We start from the raw sequence: 16423 nt of genomic DNA, 5'->3' as shown, positions 1-16423 counted from the left end.
TCTCTATATAGGAACACATTACAAATATTACGGTGGTATACTTTATTGACATAATATAACAAGTATAAAGTAACATACCACATCAGTATGAAAAACGAGACGATTATACATTTTAAAAATAATTATTCCAAGCATTTTCCTCCATATTGCATACTGACAATAAGTCTCTCCGTCAATAGCGAGTGACTAATATCTAAACACCGACATACGACCCTATTTGTCTACAAATACATTACGTATAACCTACAACTATACTACAATGTAAATGACAACATAATTGAATTTAAGTCAATTTGCATTTAATTCAGTCTTTAAAATTTTCTACTTAAACGAGCAATAAAGACTGGCGTATTAAACAAATACCTAACCAATGTAGAAAATTGTTATTAACAAACTTCGTATTGTTTTTTAAGTATCACTTTTTAAAATTTAATTTAAGTACATCATTTAAAGAGATAGAGATAAAATTGAGATTTAAAAGGTGTTAAATCAAGAGACCTAACTATTTTAGTTAAGATTTTAAATAAACTTCCGATGTTTATACTCGACTACTGAAGACAATTTTACTTGGTTATGATTTATTATTCAAAACATTTCTGCATTCCAATCACAAAAATAAATACACGCTATCTTCCGAGTGTGACCTTTACGCCACGTCTTATGTAGGACAGAAAAGTATAACTTTAAAACGAAAAAATTAAAATTCAACATATTATAACTAAAACAGTTAGGTCTCTTCAAATTCGATAAGTATGTAAAACACTATGAAAGTACATCATTAACACACAAACAATCGCACAGAACCGTCACAACAAATCCATTGAGCTGAGTCCTAAGAAATATGCATTCACCAAACAATTACGCAAACATACAAAATATTATCATGAATTGTTTCTAAATTAACAAACAATATATAAATGGTGAATATTTTTATTGCCCAATATTAATTTAAACTCGTGCTCTATTCTCACTCAACAGTTTACGAAAATTGCTAATTAATGCTCGAAAAATTCGATACGCAACAACAGAAAAATACACCACTTAAAACTTTTGGATAACGTGATCGTACAATAACATATCTAAAAACAATATTTAAAAATAAATAATGATCAATTTGTACAAAATTTCAATAACATACCTATGATAATTACAAGAGCTACCGAAGTTTAAAATACATAAAAATACGCTAAGTATTGCGGCTTGCTTACCATTCTATTTAGTTAATTCGATACCTACAATAATGTATTCAACCTTATTAAAAAAGTACGTATCCATTGTACAACTGTAAAATAATATAAAGTACAAATTCAACATATTAACAGATGACAACAACGAACAATTATCTTTTACTATCAAAGGCACAAACTTTTAAGTAAACCATTTTTGTTAATGGTTACATTATTTATCCTGATATCTATTATCTGTTTAACACGTAAGAAATAATTGAACATTCTGAAAGACAATTGTTTCTATATTAGCGCACTGTTCTTATATTTTCATTTAATACTTAGTTACATTCGTACTTACATTCAATCGATCGCGTTTCATTCGTTCGTTGATAACGTTCACATCGAGGTTCATATTCAAATAAATATAAACTCGTTTACTTAAACATTTTGTCGTAGTTATTGTTACCTTTTCCGCTCTTCTTAATAAAAAAATCTTATGGTGAATACAGCATCATACGTCTTAAAATTTCATAAATTCAAGTGACATTAAATCTCGTTATATATTGATTGATTCGCAACATAATACCCATCTAAGCATAATCATCAATAAAATATTCATTTATTTATTGTTTTTAAAACAATGCTTTCATCAAATCAGTCACACAATAATTACAATAAGTCCCAATGTGGGGTATATCATTCAAACCAATTGAAAATACTCGTATACCCACAGACTCGATGTGAACGCGTTTCATACATACAAGTGGCACAACGATTTTATATACGCGCGTTCCACTTAATGTTCACAACGACCATCTACTACTAAAATTCGTGTAGATATAATATATTAAGATCTATTTTGTGATCAGGGTGGCTGTGGACGGCAAGTGGAACGCTTTATCGTGATAAATCCGAAAACGGACAAAGATCTGCTATCGCTAAAGTTAAACTAAACTTTGTACACAAGGCCCACGGTTCCCAAGAACCAGTACTATAGTTGCAGACCCTGTACCACATGCTTGAAATGCATGTTGAAATGCTCGATTCTGAAATTCTGGCTCATTGCTTTGTTATATTTTGGGTTGTCGTGGGTCTTTGTGTACTGTTATTGTAAAATCTACATAATGAAATACAAAATAATGAAGTCGAATAATTATAGCATTCCGTTTAATTTAATAATTATAGTGAGTGGGTGTGAGACATTTTTATAAAATTGAAGTAACAGATAAATGTGCAGTATATAATTTTAAAATTATAAATATCAATATTGATTTAATGAAATAAATATTATTACACAAAACAGTATTGTTAAGCTTGGTCTGTCTACCTTGAAACACAGCCGTATGAACACAGCCCTAAAGAAAGTTCAGTTAACAATTATCTTAAGCGCTAACATTGAATATATGTGTAAGTTGAATGCCTACAAGTGTTAAACATTTTCTTAATCTGTTTGACACGTACAAAAAATAAACTTAAAAATATTTCTTTTGAATTTTCTTATTTTAATGTAGAGTAAAATATTTAATAAATAACAGGTATTTATAAAAGCGATTCCGTTCCACATAGTGAAGTATGTTCAGTCAGATATTAAAGATATGCGCCAGCAATCAATATGTAATCCACATGAATTTAAAATAATATAAACTGTCCTAAAGCTGCCGAGAGGCGGCGTTTGTATAAATGCATACAATTTTTTATAGACGCTAATATTCTCCCAAGCAGTGCCATTTGTTTTCAAAAATAATAAATTTTCAATATAGAGTCATCTACAATATTATTCGACTTCATTAGTTCACATAACAATTCATTTCACATACACAAGAGCTAAAATAACAACATACATATATCTAAATTGGGGCGGTATAACACTTATATATTATATACATACGAATAATAATATAACATTTCGTCTTAAAACATTCGAGCAACTTAAATATAATGACTAGAATAAATTACTGTAATGGAGATCAATATTAAAAATTAACTTAAAATTATGAACGGGTTGTTCAGCCATAGTGTATGGAGCGTAAAATGATCCTGACCAAATGAGAGTTAATATTTCATACGAATTTGATACGATCATTTACATGTATTTCAATATGGCGACCTCACTTGCGGCTCGCAGATCACTGCCCAAAGTTTATTCTATGGCTACTTATAGCAAAGTCGCAAAATCATATATTTTTGCTATTAATCAACCTATGACGGTTAAGTTACCCACTATACCCTATGGCCGAACTTATAATAATACCAAATATACATAATCATACACGATATAATTATATATACAACATGCTTTAACTATACTAAAGTTACCCTGGCTATTTATAACTCGACTAGATTTATTAGATCATACGCGTTTTAACCGGAAGCCTTTCGTTTCCACCCTCGGAGGTGTGAGGGACGCCATCCCACGTTATCATCTTAATTCGGTCCACACTACTCTAATATTCATTAGAACATCAAGATAATCTTGCAGAGGATAAGTTAAGTGCAGTTAAGTAGTGAAATCTACGAATACTTACATAGAAGAAATTTTAGAGAAAATGTTGCCAATGTTCGAAAGGAAACATAAAAATTGTAACATTTTTTTGGTTTTAAAAGTAATGCTTAAAATTTTGGACAGTGTATAGAATTAATATCAGTCAGTACAGTGAGCAGAGAGATAGTTATAATAAAATTTTGGCTGAAAATCATCACAAAATCACCAGCAGTACCTATAATTATAAAGTAAATATTGCTTATAAATTTAGAATTTCAGTAAGTTGCTTAAATTTATCTAAAATTATCATTACAATAATTTTAAACCTGAAACCTAATAATGACAAGTTTTAAACATTTATTTTAAGATTAAAGTAAATGTTGCGAATTATGAAATTACTATTTTTAATTTTTTTGCAGGCAAATGCATTCACAGCAATATTTTTTGTTTTTTAATTTTTTAAGATTTAATTTTACAAAAACTTTAATTTATTTTCTATTCTCAAGGCAGAAGATAATTGTACGATCGTTATAATTTCAATATTGCCTTAATAGGAACGTACATTGCGCGTATAGCAACACTAACCCTTCACACCTTTACGTGTTAAAAAAATTGAAACCATATTTATCACAATTTTCTAACACAATGTGATTAATTAGTTATTGCAAAGGTTTGGTATGTTCCAAACTACGTACGCACTAGAGTATATTATGTTTCATTAAAACTTGCTTTAATACAGATTGTTTTCCAAAATAGCATAATTTATTTGCCAGACGCCTGATTTCTATGTGTAACTTATGTACTGTTACAGTAAATGTAAAACAGATACATAAAAGTCGCCGTTTTGAATACATTTCTTATTGAAACAATTTACTTTGCTACGTATCAGCAGTAAATAAAATAAAACCGCATATCGTGAGTACCTATTACATATAATAATACATATATAACATCAGCGATATTATCAGTCTAAAGTTGTATTTTCACCAAAAAAAATATGCTTAGCAAATATGCTTTAGTGCGTACGAAGTTTAATATAAACCGGTGAGATTCCATTCATTAAAGCTACTCAAATAGCGTTATCAAAACAATGACAAACAAACAATGTTTTTCAAAAGTTTGTAAACATTCATAAAACGATATACGAAATTTTGGCAGACATAAAATTATTTAAGATCTATATATTGCATTACGTCTAGGAATTTTTATTACGTCACTATTGTGCAGGCCCCACAATTATAAAATAATAATTGATTTTGTGAAATTTTGAGTGACTAAGGCTAGCAGCATCGAACGTGGGTAATTTGTAAAGTGAAATACTTTTTTATTTATCAAGTATAATGAACGATTTATTCGAAAAAATAGATGAAGAGAAATTTAATTAAGAGTTTTGAATTAGTTAAAGACAAAAGTGAACTCTTAGTGTAGAACGTCGTTTACGTTTAAAAATGTATTTCGCTATTCTATTGTATATGTGATATTATTGTCTATAAATATCCTACGATATTCTAACTTGAACGTTCTTCTTTCGAACTTATCCGTTAGAAATTCGAATATTCAGATATTTTACCTTACGAACGAGCTACAAAATCTATCACATAAATCGTTCCTAATACTTGGTCTAAGCCTAGGGCACACATAGACGTCTACCGCCACTATAGATTAATATCTACATATTTATTGCTCTAGTGTGTACGTGTGCGTACACGTAGAAACACGCACACATACGTATACGATCGACACTGCACGCCGCTACTACACCAGGTATCGGTTACCAAACGTTCACATTTAAAAACAATCATGCAATAAATTTTAAATATTGTTAACAACATCGATAAGTATTTTTAAAAGAGTTCCATAAAAACTGCCAATTTATTTGTAATATTTGTCGATAATTCATTAACGCCAACAAAAAACATTATAATAATTGTAAAAAGGCTATTTCGCGTTTTTGCAATTTCGTTTCATGGAAATACTCTCGCAAGTCGCAACTATGAAAACTCTAGCTTGAAGAGCCCAATCAATATGTTACTAAAGCACCTGCACTATACAATAACAACCAAATTCAACAGCCAATTTCCATTCCTATTTCATGCGAGCAACCAATCTTGCCAACCGTATTTCTCAGACAAATCCCCATGATTTTTGTTATCAGAATACTAATTACCGTTTGCGGATAGTCATTAGTGCTTTTTTTATATAATATGGGAGTAGCAGAAGAGCATGCAGTCCACTTGATGGTAAGTGGTTACCGCCGACCATGGACATCTGTAATCGCCCTCAGAGAGATTCCTACCTGAGGTCAACCACAGATGCGCCGCTACCCCTGAGGACGAAGCTGGAACGTCTCGGAAAAGTCTCCCTTACTACACCCTTCAAACCAGAACACAGCAGCGCTTAACACTGCTGTTATGCAGAAATAGGTTTGGCGGTGGTGGTGCCGGAGACGAACCACAATGGGTTCCACCACCTAACAAATCAACAGGCAATTCCCCTACTTTCCACTGGAGCGATCATCCGTATCCCAGAGGTGGGGAGTGAGGTTATCGGGTTTGCTAGCCGATAATACGATCCTCCGTGTCCCGCTAGACGGCGGGGGTGGGGGAGCGATGAAGCGGGTTTCCTAGCCGACAGTACGATCATCCGTGTCCCGCTCGGGGGCGGGGGGTGGGGGGTGAGGTTATCGACGCCCGGGGCGCGGTCACCGCACGCGGCCGGAGGGCGAGCGCAGGTGCGAGCGGATGTAGCCGGTGCGGTAGTCCACCGTGTCGCGGTTGCGCCCGGTGCCGTTCTGCCCGCGCTGACGGCGGCTCCATCTGTACGATAGGTGACATTCAATTGGTTTGCGTGTGAGTAAACTTAATGACGAAAAAATATGTTACTTTTAAAATTATTACAGGCCGAAACGTTACTAGCCTTTAATATTATAAAAATATAGATAAGGGTAAAAACATTTTTGCGAAATTTTGAAGAAAGAGATAGATTTATTTTATAAAAGAAATATATATTTTTATATGTGTATATGAAGTAGCTTATGGTCATCTGTAACCAACTCAAAATAAAATATATCCAACCTGAAGTCAACAAATGTGTTACTGATGTAAGATCTAACGCCTAATGTAATTTATGTAATGTAACTAAGTGGTATCCTTTAATTAGTATATCCATAAATAAAATCACACAGAAGTTACTATAAATATGAACTCGCAAATAAGAATTTTCTTCTTGATATATACTTCTTAATCGTGTCACACTGTTTAAGGCCACCTTAATAGAAAGTCACACTACTATACTACAAAGCATGACTACTTCTATCTGTTGTAAAATAAAATCAGTATACAAAATATCCCGTGCATAACAAGTATTCTACACAGTAACAACGATACAATCCAAGCTCTAAATATGACTGGTCTTACAATCAGAGATGCATAGTGAAATAATCAACAGTCACTAAAAACAAAGTTACCAAATAAATTCCTAATATAATAACTAATTAATAACAATCAATCCATTCAATGTTTTCCCAACTTGGTAATTTGTAAGATTCACACGATATTAAAGAGGACCTTTGTTTGGTTCACAACGTCCACTGCTTACCCAAACACCGCGCGTATGGCTTGCAGTTGCTTGCCTAAAATAATAATATACAGGCACGTCATAGAACGGACCTAATAATAGTAGTAGGTGTGAGCTCCACTTAAGATCTGCTTTGCTAATATGAGCCAAAAATCTACGTTTAATGGTTAGATGTTTATTTGGTAACTTTTTTTAAAACAACGGATCTAAACTACTATTTTGTCAGCTATATCACAAACGTATGATTGTCTCCGTGAGAATGTTTTATTTTTGTGATTTAATGGAAACTTCAAAAAACTAAATGTACATTTGTAATCGAGCTTATTTACGAATAAATATTTCTGAATAATTGTAATAAAAATTTATACCGAGTAAATAAACATTTTTATGCTTAGTGAAAGATAAGCATTAAAGTATATAATTGTAGATGAAGACAACATTTTTTGTATTTATAACCCATTGAATCGGATTTTAGACAAATTGTTCGACATCTCGTTTGTTAAAATGCGCTGGACTGTAGGGAGTTGCAAAGCAGTTAGGTAAAAATAAAACGAGCTCATGGAGACAATAGGCTAGTTGACAATTTTTCAAAAGTATTTCATATTTTGCTGGCAGTCTGTTATACCCAAAAGATAAATCTAGTATGACGTCACCTCTTCGGAAAGTACAGATACATAGCTGAGTATTTGAATGTAAAGTTAAATCAATTACGTATAACTAATATTTTTTTAATATTTTGATTAGTGGCAACTAGCCTATTCTACAGAGACAAGCGTATGCATAGCTTGCTAACCTGAGCTCACTGCGGCGCGGGCTGCCGGCGCGGGCGGCGGCAGTGACTGAGTTAACTGCACAAACGCGTGTACCGACACTTTAACTGTGCACCATTCAACTACCAAGCACGACAAGGATTTATTAAATCTTATCATATATATATAAAATTCTCGTGTCACAATGTTAGTTACTGTACTCCTCTGAAACGACTTTACCGATTTTCACAAAATTTTACATGCATATTCAGTAGGTCTGAGAATCAGCTACTATATATTTTTCATACCCCTAAGTGGTAAGGGTTGTTCACCCTTAAACTTTTTTTATTTATATGGCAACACAACGTTTGCCAGGTCAGCTATAATGATTATATAACTCAATAATAAAGATTTATATGAATAAAGATTTAGTTGTTTCCCAAAAACGAGTGCAAATATTAAAAAAGTAATTATTGCTTATATATCATCTCTCCAACCCACTCTTGATTTAAAATCCTTGTCGAACTTCACGTACTAATTTGTTGCATTGAAGCTGAACACACACGTACCATACCACAACGACATTTCATGTAAGCGCGAATTGTACGCAGCTCAAAGTCCAATGAAATAATTTAACCGTATTTTGTAGTTGTGTTGTAGTACATGATTTATGCCCTGCACTCTTGGCGACTAACAACAGACTTTGCGACCACAGCCTCTAACATTTAATATTAAATAGTAACGACCTCAACCGATTGCATCGTTATTGTGCGAAATCACCAAGTGTGCAAGGGATTCAAAGGTTGGCATTCAGATTACAGCAACTGCATTGGATGCCAATCGTATATTAGTTAGACGCGTGTCACCAATAAGCGTTGCTAATCTGAATGCAGCTAAAGATGTGTTTGCAGGACCGGCTCAAGGTCACGAAGCAGGCAAAGCTTGAAGCTCATTCTTAATAAATATAAATGCATATACACGGTGAATAGGTTCATTACATTTTAACCAGGAGAATTAATAACCAACTAAAGTTATTTTAATATGTGCGGTTTATTAATGTAATATTTTACTGATATAATTTATGATGATAAGTGTAATAACTGTGTACCCAGTGGCAGATCCAGGGGAGAGGGCTAACACCCATTATAATATAAATAATTAATCCATTGATGTTCGAAGTTTAACAATTCTTGCATATTATAAATTTTCAAATTACGATTTTTTTGTAGGGAAGGAAAAATTGATAAATCGATATTGATGAAATGTAAGAGGCTCAAGCCGCTGGGTTAAGCCCTTCCAAAATAAATCCTGGATCCGCCAGGAAGTGTACCTACCTAAATATTATATGCATTTAAGGAAATGTTAAAAGATCGCTAAATTGTTATAAATTACAACAAGTATACGTTACTAGTTATTAAAGTATAAATCCACGTTGCTGATGTCCCTAGCAGTAAGATCTAAGAGTATTTGTATTGTAGTGCATTGTACTGACGGCCGGCGTCGTATAGATGTCACCACAGATACCGGTCTCATGCAGAATAATCCGGTTACAACCGCTTTGGTGATTCTTTTTGGCCTTGTCTTTGTATGTACCACCTACAACGCGGGAAAATAGGTTGAAGTAAGACTATGTACATAAAGCGTCAATATATTTATTTAATTACGAATTTTACTTAAACATTGAGCCGACCCACTTTATTAGTGCCAAACAAAATGCACTAAGAAATAAAACAGTGCTGAAGGAACTCCGTTCAAAGATACACTAACCTTAGGAGCCTCATGATGTAGTCAGGCCAGTTGTCCGGCAGCATCACGAGAGAAAATCCCACTGTGATGAGAATGATTCCGGCCAGCTTCATACCCTCAAAATGTGCCTCGTAGAAAACCACGTCCAGAGCTGTAAAGTGACATTAATTTCAATATGTACTGATACTACAAATGCGAAAGTATCTATTCGTTAGTCTTTCGTGGTTAAACCAATCAACATATTATGGACTTTCGGCGATGCAGACGGGCAAGAGTGGGAGCTCAAACCGCTCGCTCCGCGACGGATAATGGTGTTTGTGGCCGCATACCGTCGGACACGGGGTTCAAAGGACTGCGGTTGCGTTCCGATGAAGATTCCAGAGTCCACTAAGTAGCGCCGAGAACGGTCACCGGCGGGTATTAGTGAGTAAAACCTCACATAATCTGGCGTCGTTCCCATGACATTTAATACCTTTTGAGGGTCTCCCCCTCTCCGACAAAAATACGAGTAGGTAACCCTCGTGTCAGACTGTAAATGTAGAAAAATATATACCTGCAGATACTGGAACGGCAGTGATCAGGCTCATAGACACAAATATATTGTATGTCACAGTGTTGCCGAATTGAAACACCAGATGGAAAACTGAAACAAAAGAATGAATTGGGTTAGAAATTAGAATGTATAAAGTATAGGGGAGGAATGGCCAATTTTCGCCTTATTTCTTGAATATCTTTAAAACCATGTATTGAACGATAAAAAAATATATATTTCATATCCTTACTACAAGCCCTTTCATTTGATATGCCTCTCGATTAAATTAGCAAACATTTGTTTTTTTTTTACATTTTTCATTTCGCCGATTAAGTCATTTAGCCCAGTAGTTTCGAAGAAAATTTAAGGGTTTCGTTTTTTTTTACGGAACCTTATTTAACATCAAGGGTCTATGTAGTTACCCAGTATAGTCCGCACCAAACTGCTAGTCCGCTCTGAAGTTGTTGCGAGCAGGTGTAATCATACAATTTACTATGGCGACGCGATTCATTTCTATATTCAGAGCGGACTAGAAGTTTTACGTCGACTAAACCTCTCAAATGATGTCTATGGAACATCTTAGTTCGTAGAATTTGTTACTAGGACTCTATACTAAGAACACCGCGCTGCCCGTGGCCTCGCCCGTCCCCGCGCTACAGAGTCAGTGCACAGTCCACAGCGCCACGCACACCGGCCACAGCAGCTTGTGTCCAGCAGCCCCAACAGCGAGAGGCGCAGCGCTACACAGTCGGGGCACAGTCTCACCGAGCAGCGTGCCGCCGGCGAGCAGCAGGTGCGGCCAGGGCAGGCGCTGCGCCGGCAGCGGCTCGGAGCCGGCCAGCACGAGCGCCACGCACACCGGCCACAGCAGCGCCGCGTTCAGCAGCCCCAGCAGCGAGAAGAACAGCGCGCGCTGCCCCGTGCTCACCTCGCCCATCACCTTGCGGAATAACACCTGCACGGACAACGATACCGATCACAAATCGACGATATTTTTATACTATTATAATAACTAGCGAGTGCGCAATCCACCTGATGATAAGTAGGTACTACCACCCATGGACATTTGTATTCAACGTATAATACGCCTAAGATTCTTATTGGCCGCAGATGCGTTGCTACCCCTGAGGAACAGGCAGCCGAGAGTGCCGGGGGTCCCGCACTGTCTTCGTCCCGCAAATATGTATAATTTGCTATTGCAACGCGACTCGTTTCTATAGAGCGGACTAGAAATCTGGCGCGGACTCTACCTTCGATATGAACGACACGAAACGAGGGTTCTAGCACCTTCAACTTACACTTGAAAACCCTGTGTCGCTCTATGGGAAGTTCAAATTAAAGGCTAAGCCCAGGTGCGCGTGACACTCGCCACACCATCTGGTGTGCACGAAGGTATACGACCACACATATCGCCGTCTTCCCGGGGTCGCTGTCCGGGCGGTCCGAGCTCCCACTCTTGCCACCCGCAACCCCGGAGGCCCCTTTTGGTCGCCTTTTACAACAGGCAGGTGATACCCTAGCCCTATTCTGCTCCCGGAACTACAGGGACCTTTTTGACCTGGGCCTAGGCGGTGATTTATTTTATTGTAGTTTTATTTTTAAAAGATACATTTATTTTACCGTAAAATTAAAAAAAATATTCAGCAACCCTCTTACAAATATAAGAAGGTACAGAAAAATCTTCCACCAACATAAACTGTGCTTACGACAATCTGATTTACAAAGAAAATAGGAAAAAAATACGCGATTCAAATTGCCTAATTATAACGCAATCACCGTCCATTCGCCCGTTCGAATGTACCATAAACGCCTTACTACAGTGTGGCACGCGATGTCCCCCGATAAGGGAACAATGGGGATGTATTGTAACACAAATAGGTTAACCACTACTACCGACCGTTGTATTTTTATAGATTGGAATTTCGTATCGATCATATTGTTAAAGGATGGAAGTTTGGTTTACCACTTGTTCGCCATGAAAAAAGTACCTACGCAATCAGTGCAACGTAAATAAAAAAATATTATAATACTTAATTAAACCTCTCAATAAATCCAATCTATAAACCAATAATACCAAATATTACAAAAATCCATAAACCTTATAATTTCCAAACATGTTATTATGAAAGAAATAACAATATTCATTTATTTATATTACCTAATTCCTAATTTAATTGTGCTTTATTTAATAAAATGGATCTAAACAACAGCATTAACTAAACACGATTATATTTACCTTGAAAAGTTAAAACACGAAACAATGTTAAAAACAAATTAATAACAATTTATATATCGTTATCACACAATCTATTACACTAAATAACATAAACAATACCTTTCGAACTCTCAAATCACGCCATTATTTTGAAACGTTCGTGCGCGTTAGATTAACGCAACCATTATTTGTTAAATAGCTCACTGAAACACTTAATCAGATGAAACTAAATGTAGAAATAAAACGGGATTGGCACTGGTTAAATGGGTTAATAGAAGAATACAGGACTATAAAGCCAGAAGGCCATTTTTACAAAATGCAAGTAACCCACAAGTGTGCAATACACCAGAGGGCACATGGTCCCTGCCTAAGACAGACATCAGATAAATATTATTAGCCCTAATAGGTATTATAAGACCAGTCACAGATCAGTCACGGATCAGTTGAACTGCATGCTCGTCTGCTACTCCTATATTAAAAAAAAATACCTTAAATATAGCGAAGCCGGCGGCGGCGACGGCGGCGAGCACGACGCCGCCCAGCGTGGAGCTGCCCGTGATGCCGTCCATGTAGGCCAGCAGCGCGATGCCCGTGTCGCACAGGATCGCCGCCACGATCTGGGGGACACACATTTACATTAAATTGTATAATCATTACCTATCTTTTTTTTATAATATAGGAGTAGCAGACGAGCATGCAGTCCACCTGATGGTAAGTGGCTCCTGCCGCCCATGGACATCTGTAATCAACCCCAGATAGGATTAGATATTCCTACCTGAGCTGGGCTCCAGATGCGCTGCTACTCCTGACGACTAAGTTGGAACGCATCAGTCTCGGAAAGTCTGTCTACCTTACCACACCCTTCAAACCAGTACACAGCAGCACTTAACACTGCTGTTATAAGGCAGAAATAGGTGTGGCGGAGGTGCCGCCGGAGTCGAACCATCTAGTTAATTTATTAACCTATCTAGGTAGCTTAGCTTAGATTATTAATATGTAGTGACAGTCCGTGTGCTATATTTATGTACCATTCTGACACAAAGTTTAGGGCTCAATCAATCCAAAAATCGTCATTTCTATGAACTTCAAGTTATGCTGTAAATCGGTTTTGGGCAACATTTTAACAGCAATGTGGCCATATTGTAGCTAAGTAAAGCAATGGTTGGATAGGAATTTCAAGTGTTACAAGTTTCTCATGATTGTAGTTGAAAGAAACATGTGTGGAAATTGCATGTTATTATTTTAGTTTAGTTTTAGTAGGCAGAGGAGGGTCACAGGCCTTGGGTTGCAAACTGCTGCATTATATAATTGGTAATAACTTAGGTAATAACAATAACAACTATATTTCTTACCCTGACTCCAACAAACTGCTCATGCAATATGACCCAAGACAGCAGATATATGCAGGATACATTAGTTGCAAACAACACCATCACATCAGTTGACATCAAAATCTTCAGTGAGTATGTGTACATGTAGACTGTTACCACCCACAGTAGGCAAAATAGACCACAACGGCTGGTGAAACGGGCTGGAAGGAAGGACAAATTAGAGTTAGTTGTACTCCTGAATCATAGTAAACAAATAAATAAAAGAAGCAAACAATAATTTATATTAAAGTAATGGGAAAGTTTTGAGATATAAAAGTATGAAACGCTAATGAAGTAATGATATAAGCCAAAATCTTTATTGCAATCATTGGGCAAGACAATGTCCTGTATTACTTGTATTCTTTCAAATACAATCTTGTAAATAATAAATGTACCAATATGGTTCATTTCATTCAAGGATTAAAAATGACACATACTGTTAATGTACAGTAAAATATATTAAATTTTTTATGTTGTTATGTAGTTCCACTTTATAATAATGACATTCAGTTCATTAAGTCATATAATTGACTAACTTCTTCAACCCAAACATAATAAATAACAAGCTATTACTGACACATAACAAAATATGTATTACCAAAAGTAAATCCTTTTTCCCTGAAGTCTCTGAATGCGTCCAATATGATATCTCCTGTGGATTTGCACTTATTGTGTATCAACATCACAATGACATACAGCGGATAGAACAGTATCAGCCAGTTGGTACAGAACCACGCCGTGAAGAATGGGGCATTGTACAGATACTGCAACAAACAATTTTTTATTTTTTATTTTTTGTTCCTAGTAGGTAACTGGGGGAGAATTTACAAGTGAGCATAAATCAAATCAAACCTACAGAGAATATTGTATAATGCTGAGAGGGGTTACATGGCTGTTGTGATGAAAATAAATTCTACATTATTGGATCTTTAAAAAATCTGGAGGGATTTAATTCTGGGAAATTATGATCAATGACAAACTAAAGGAAAAGGTACATTTTTAATAAAATACATTTTTTCATATATTCTCATGCTAAGCCTGAATTAACCAATAATCTTTTCAAAATTATACATGAGACAAAAAATGTTATTATGGTTCTACATGCTATGTAGACATACAATTATATACCTTAGTAGTAAAATTATGTGCAGAAACCTCCGTGCTAATTGGCACAGCAAATTCCATATCTTCACTTGAATACTCCTGCAGATACATGCTTTTGATACAGTGTGTCACCGTCACCCAGGAAGCCACGAGAACGAGGGTCACACATAGGCCATAGTAAATCTGAAAGGGGTAAAATTATGCTTTGGAATCTATTATTTTTATCATAATGAAATTTGCACATTTTCTTACATATATCCCATTTTTTTAAGTATGTGGTAAGGAGTCATTGCTGCCCATCCAGATCCCAGATAAGATGAGTCTTATCTGATATTTTCGACACAAGCATTGCTTAGGACAAAGTTGGAATGCCTCCCATAAGTGTAACTTAGCACACCTTTCAATAGATATGGTTCAGAAGTAGCTATGGTGGTGCCTCCAGAATTGAGCAACAAAAGAGTTTTACACCTTAGTATCCTGGCTCATCTTTAGGAATTAAAATACACAATTTTACATGAAAAACTCTTCAAACTAATCCACTTCATATTTACATGTAAAGTCATTGAAGTGCAGTTAAAAGATATCTCGTCAGTAAACATTAAATCGTTTTAAAAAATAATAATTTATATTTTCATTACAACAAATGATCATTATATGACATTAAATTGTATGTAAACCATTTATGAGTCAAGTACAGCATTGATTTATAATTTTTAACTCAGGCATAAAGTAGCAAGTGTTAAAAGCGGCAAATAAGGTTTCTTTGAAGCCTACAGAATAATTTACAACATTATAAAGTTAGTAATGGAATTAGATGTTTAAAATATTACAACAAACCTTCTTTGCAACTTTTGAGCAGCAGGAGCGCGGGCATTTCTTATCGCGTAACTGGCGTTCCTCGTCTTGGCTGCTGGCGGCTGACTCGCTGTAGGCCTGCTGCAGGGACGGTTGGGTCGTGAGTGGAGGCGCTGATGACACCGATGTCTGGGGCGTGAGGGGTGCACGGGGGCTCAAAGGTGTGGGTGGCCCGTTCGGTCGCACTCCCTCTCCATCACCACCACCGCGCTCAGCGTCCACCTCCTCGCTGGTAATTATCACGCTCGGCGTCCGAACCCGCTTTGGATTAAAAATCGTTGGCACATCTCCGTCCCTGGCCATCTCGTCACTATTCACCCGTTTACGTAAACATCACGACATCCATCGACGACCTACGATATTAACACTAATGCATTCATATTCCTGAAAACTCGGTTACATTTCTAACACTAACTGCCGGCGCCTTTCCATTTATCGAACACTTTCCTTTCAGTGAAGGAAATAATTTTTCACGCGTTTATTTACTATAGCGACCGTTAATTTAATAATAACAAAGTCTCTTATCAGCTGTGCTCAAATTAGATAAATATTTCCCGACCATTTTTCGCATTTTCCGGTAGACGGACGAACCATACACACTACACTACCATAAAACAAGATATAC

The 16423-nt window shown here is 36.0% G+C and overlaps 1 protein-coding gene across 3 annotated transcripts; it reads right to left on the bottom strand.

The window, feature by feature from the left end:
* Positions 1-6324: 6324 nt before the first annotated feature.
* On the bottom strand, positions 6325-16395 carry LOC140757934 (solute carrier family 35 member F3). 3 transcript variants are annotated; one of them, XR_012104039.1, is made up of 10 exons: positions 15781-16395; positions 14968-15126; positions 14438-14603; positions 13822-14000; positions 12958-13086; positions 11020-11209; positions 10276-10365; positions 9744-9873; positions 8021-8075; positions 6325-6467 (listed from the first exon to the last, which is right to left on the bottom strand). XR_012104039.1 is itself a non-coding variant. In XM_073093848.1 (9 exons), the coding sequence occupies exons 1-9, from the start codon at positions 16099-16101 to the stop codon at positions 6353-6355; spliced, it is 1479 nt and encodes a 492-aa protein (XP_072949949.1). In that variant the 5' UTR covers positions 16102-16395; the 3' UTR covers positions 6325-6352. The 3 variants fall into 3 exon arrangements, 2 of the variants coding, with proteins under 2 accessions (XP_072949949.1, XP_072949950.1); XM_073093848.1 differs by lacking the exon at positions 8021-8075; XM_073093849.1 differs by lacking the exons at positions 6325-6467; positions 8021-8075 and adding an exon at positions 8812-9572.
* Between the last annotated feature and the right edge of the window lie 28 nt (positions 16396-16423).

This window comes from Epargyreus clarus, unplaced genomic scaffold, assembly GCF_041222505.1.
Source record: "Epargyreus clarus isolate Ecla_fem2 unplaced genomic scaffold, WU_Ecla_fem_2.2 ptg000005l, whole genome shotgun sequence".
Lineage (NCBI taxonomy): Eukaryota > Metazoa > Arthropoda > Insecta > Lepidoptera > Hesperiidae > Epargyreus > Epargyreus clarus.
This window is presented reverse-complemented; position numbering and strand designations above follow the sequence as displayed.

Bases quoted from the DNA above. Each gene is read 5' to 3' on its own strand.
- LOC140757934 (XM_073093848.1), bottom strand. From the start codon at position 16,101: ATGGCCAGGGACGGAGATGTGCCAACGATTTTTAATCCAAAGCGGGTT. The intron at 15,127-15,780 runs GTTTGTTGTAAT...TACCCCTTTCAG, and splicing joins GCTCAAAAGTTGCAAAGAAG to ATTTACTATGGCCTATGTGT. The intron at 13,087-13,821 runs GTAAGAAATATA...TGTGTCCCCCAG, and splicing joins AGCAGTTTGTTGGAGTCAGG to ATCGTGGCGGCGATCCTGTG.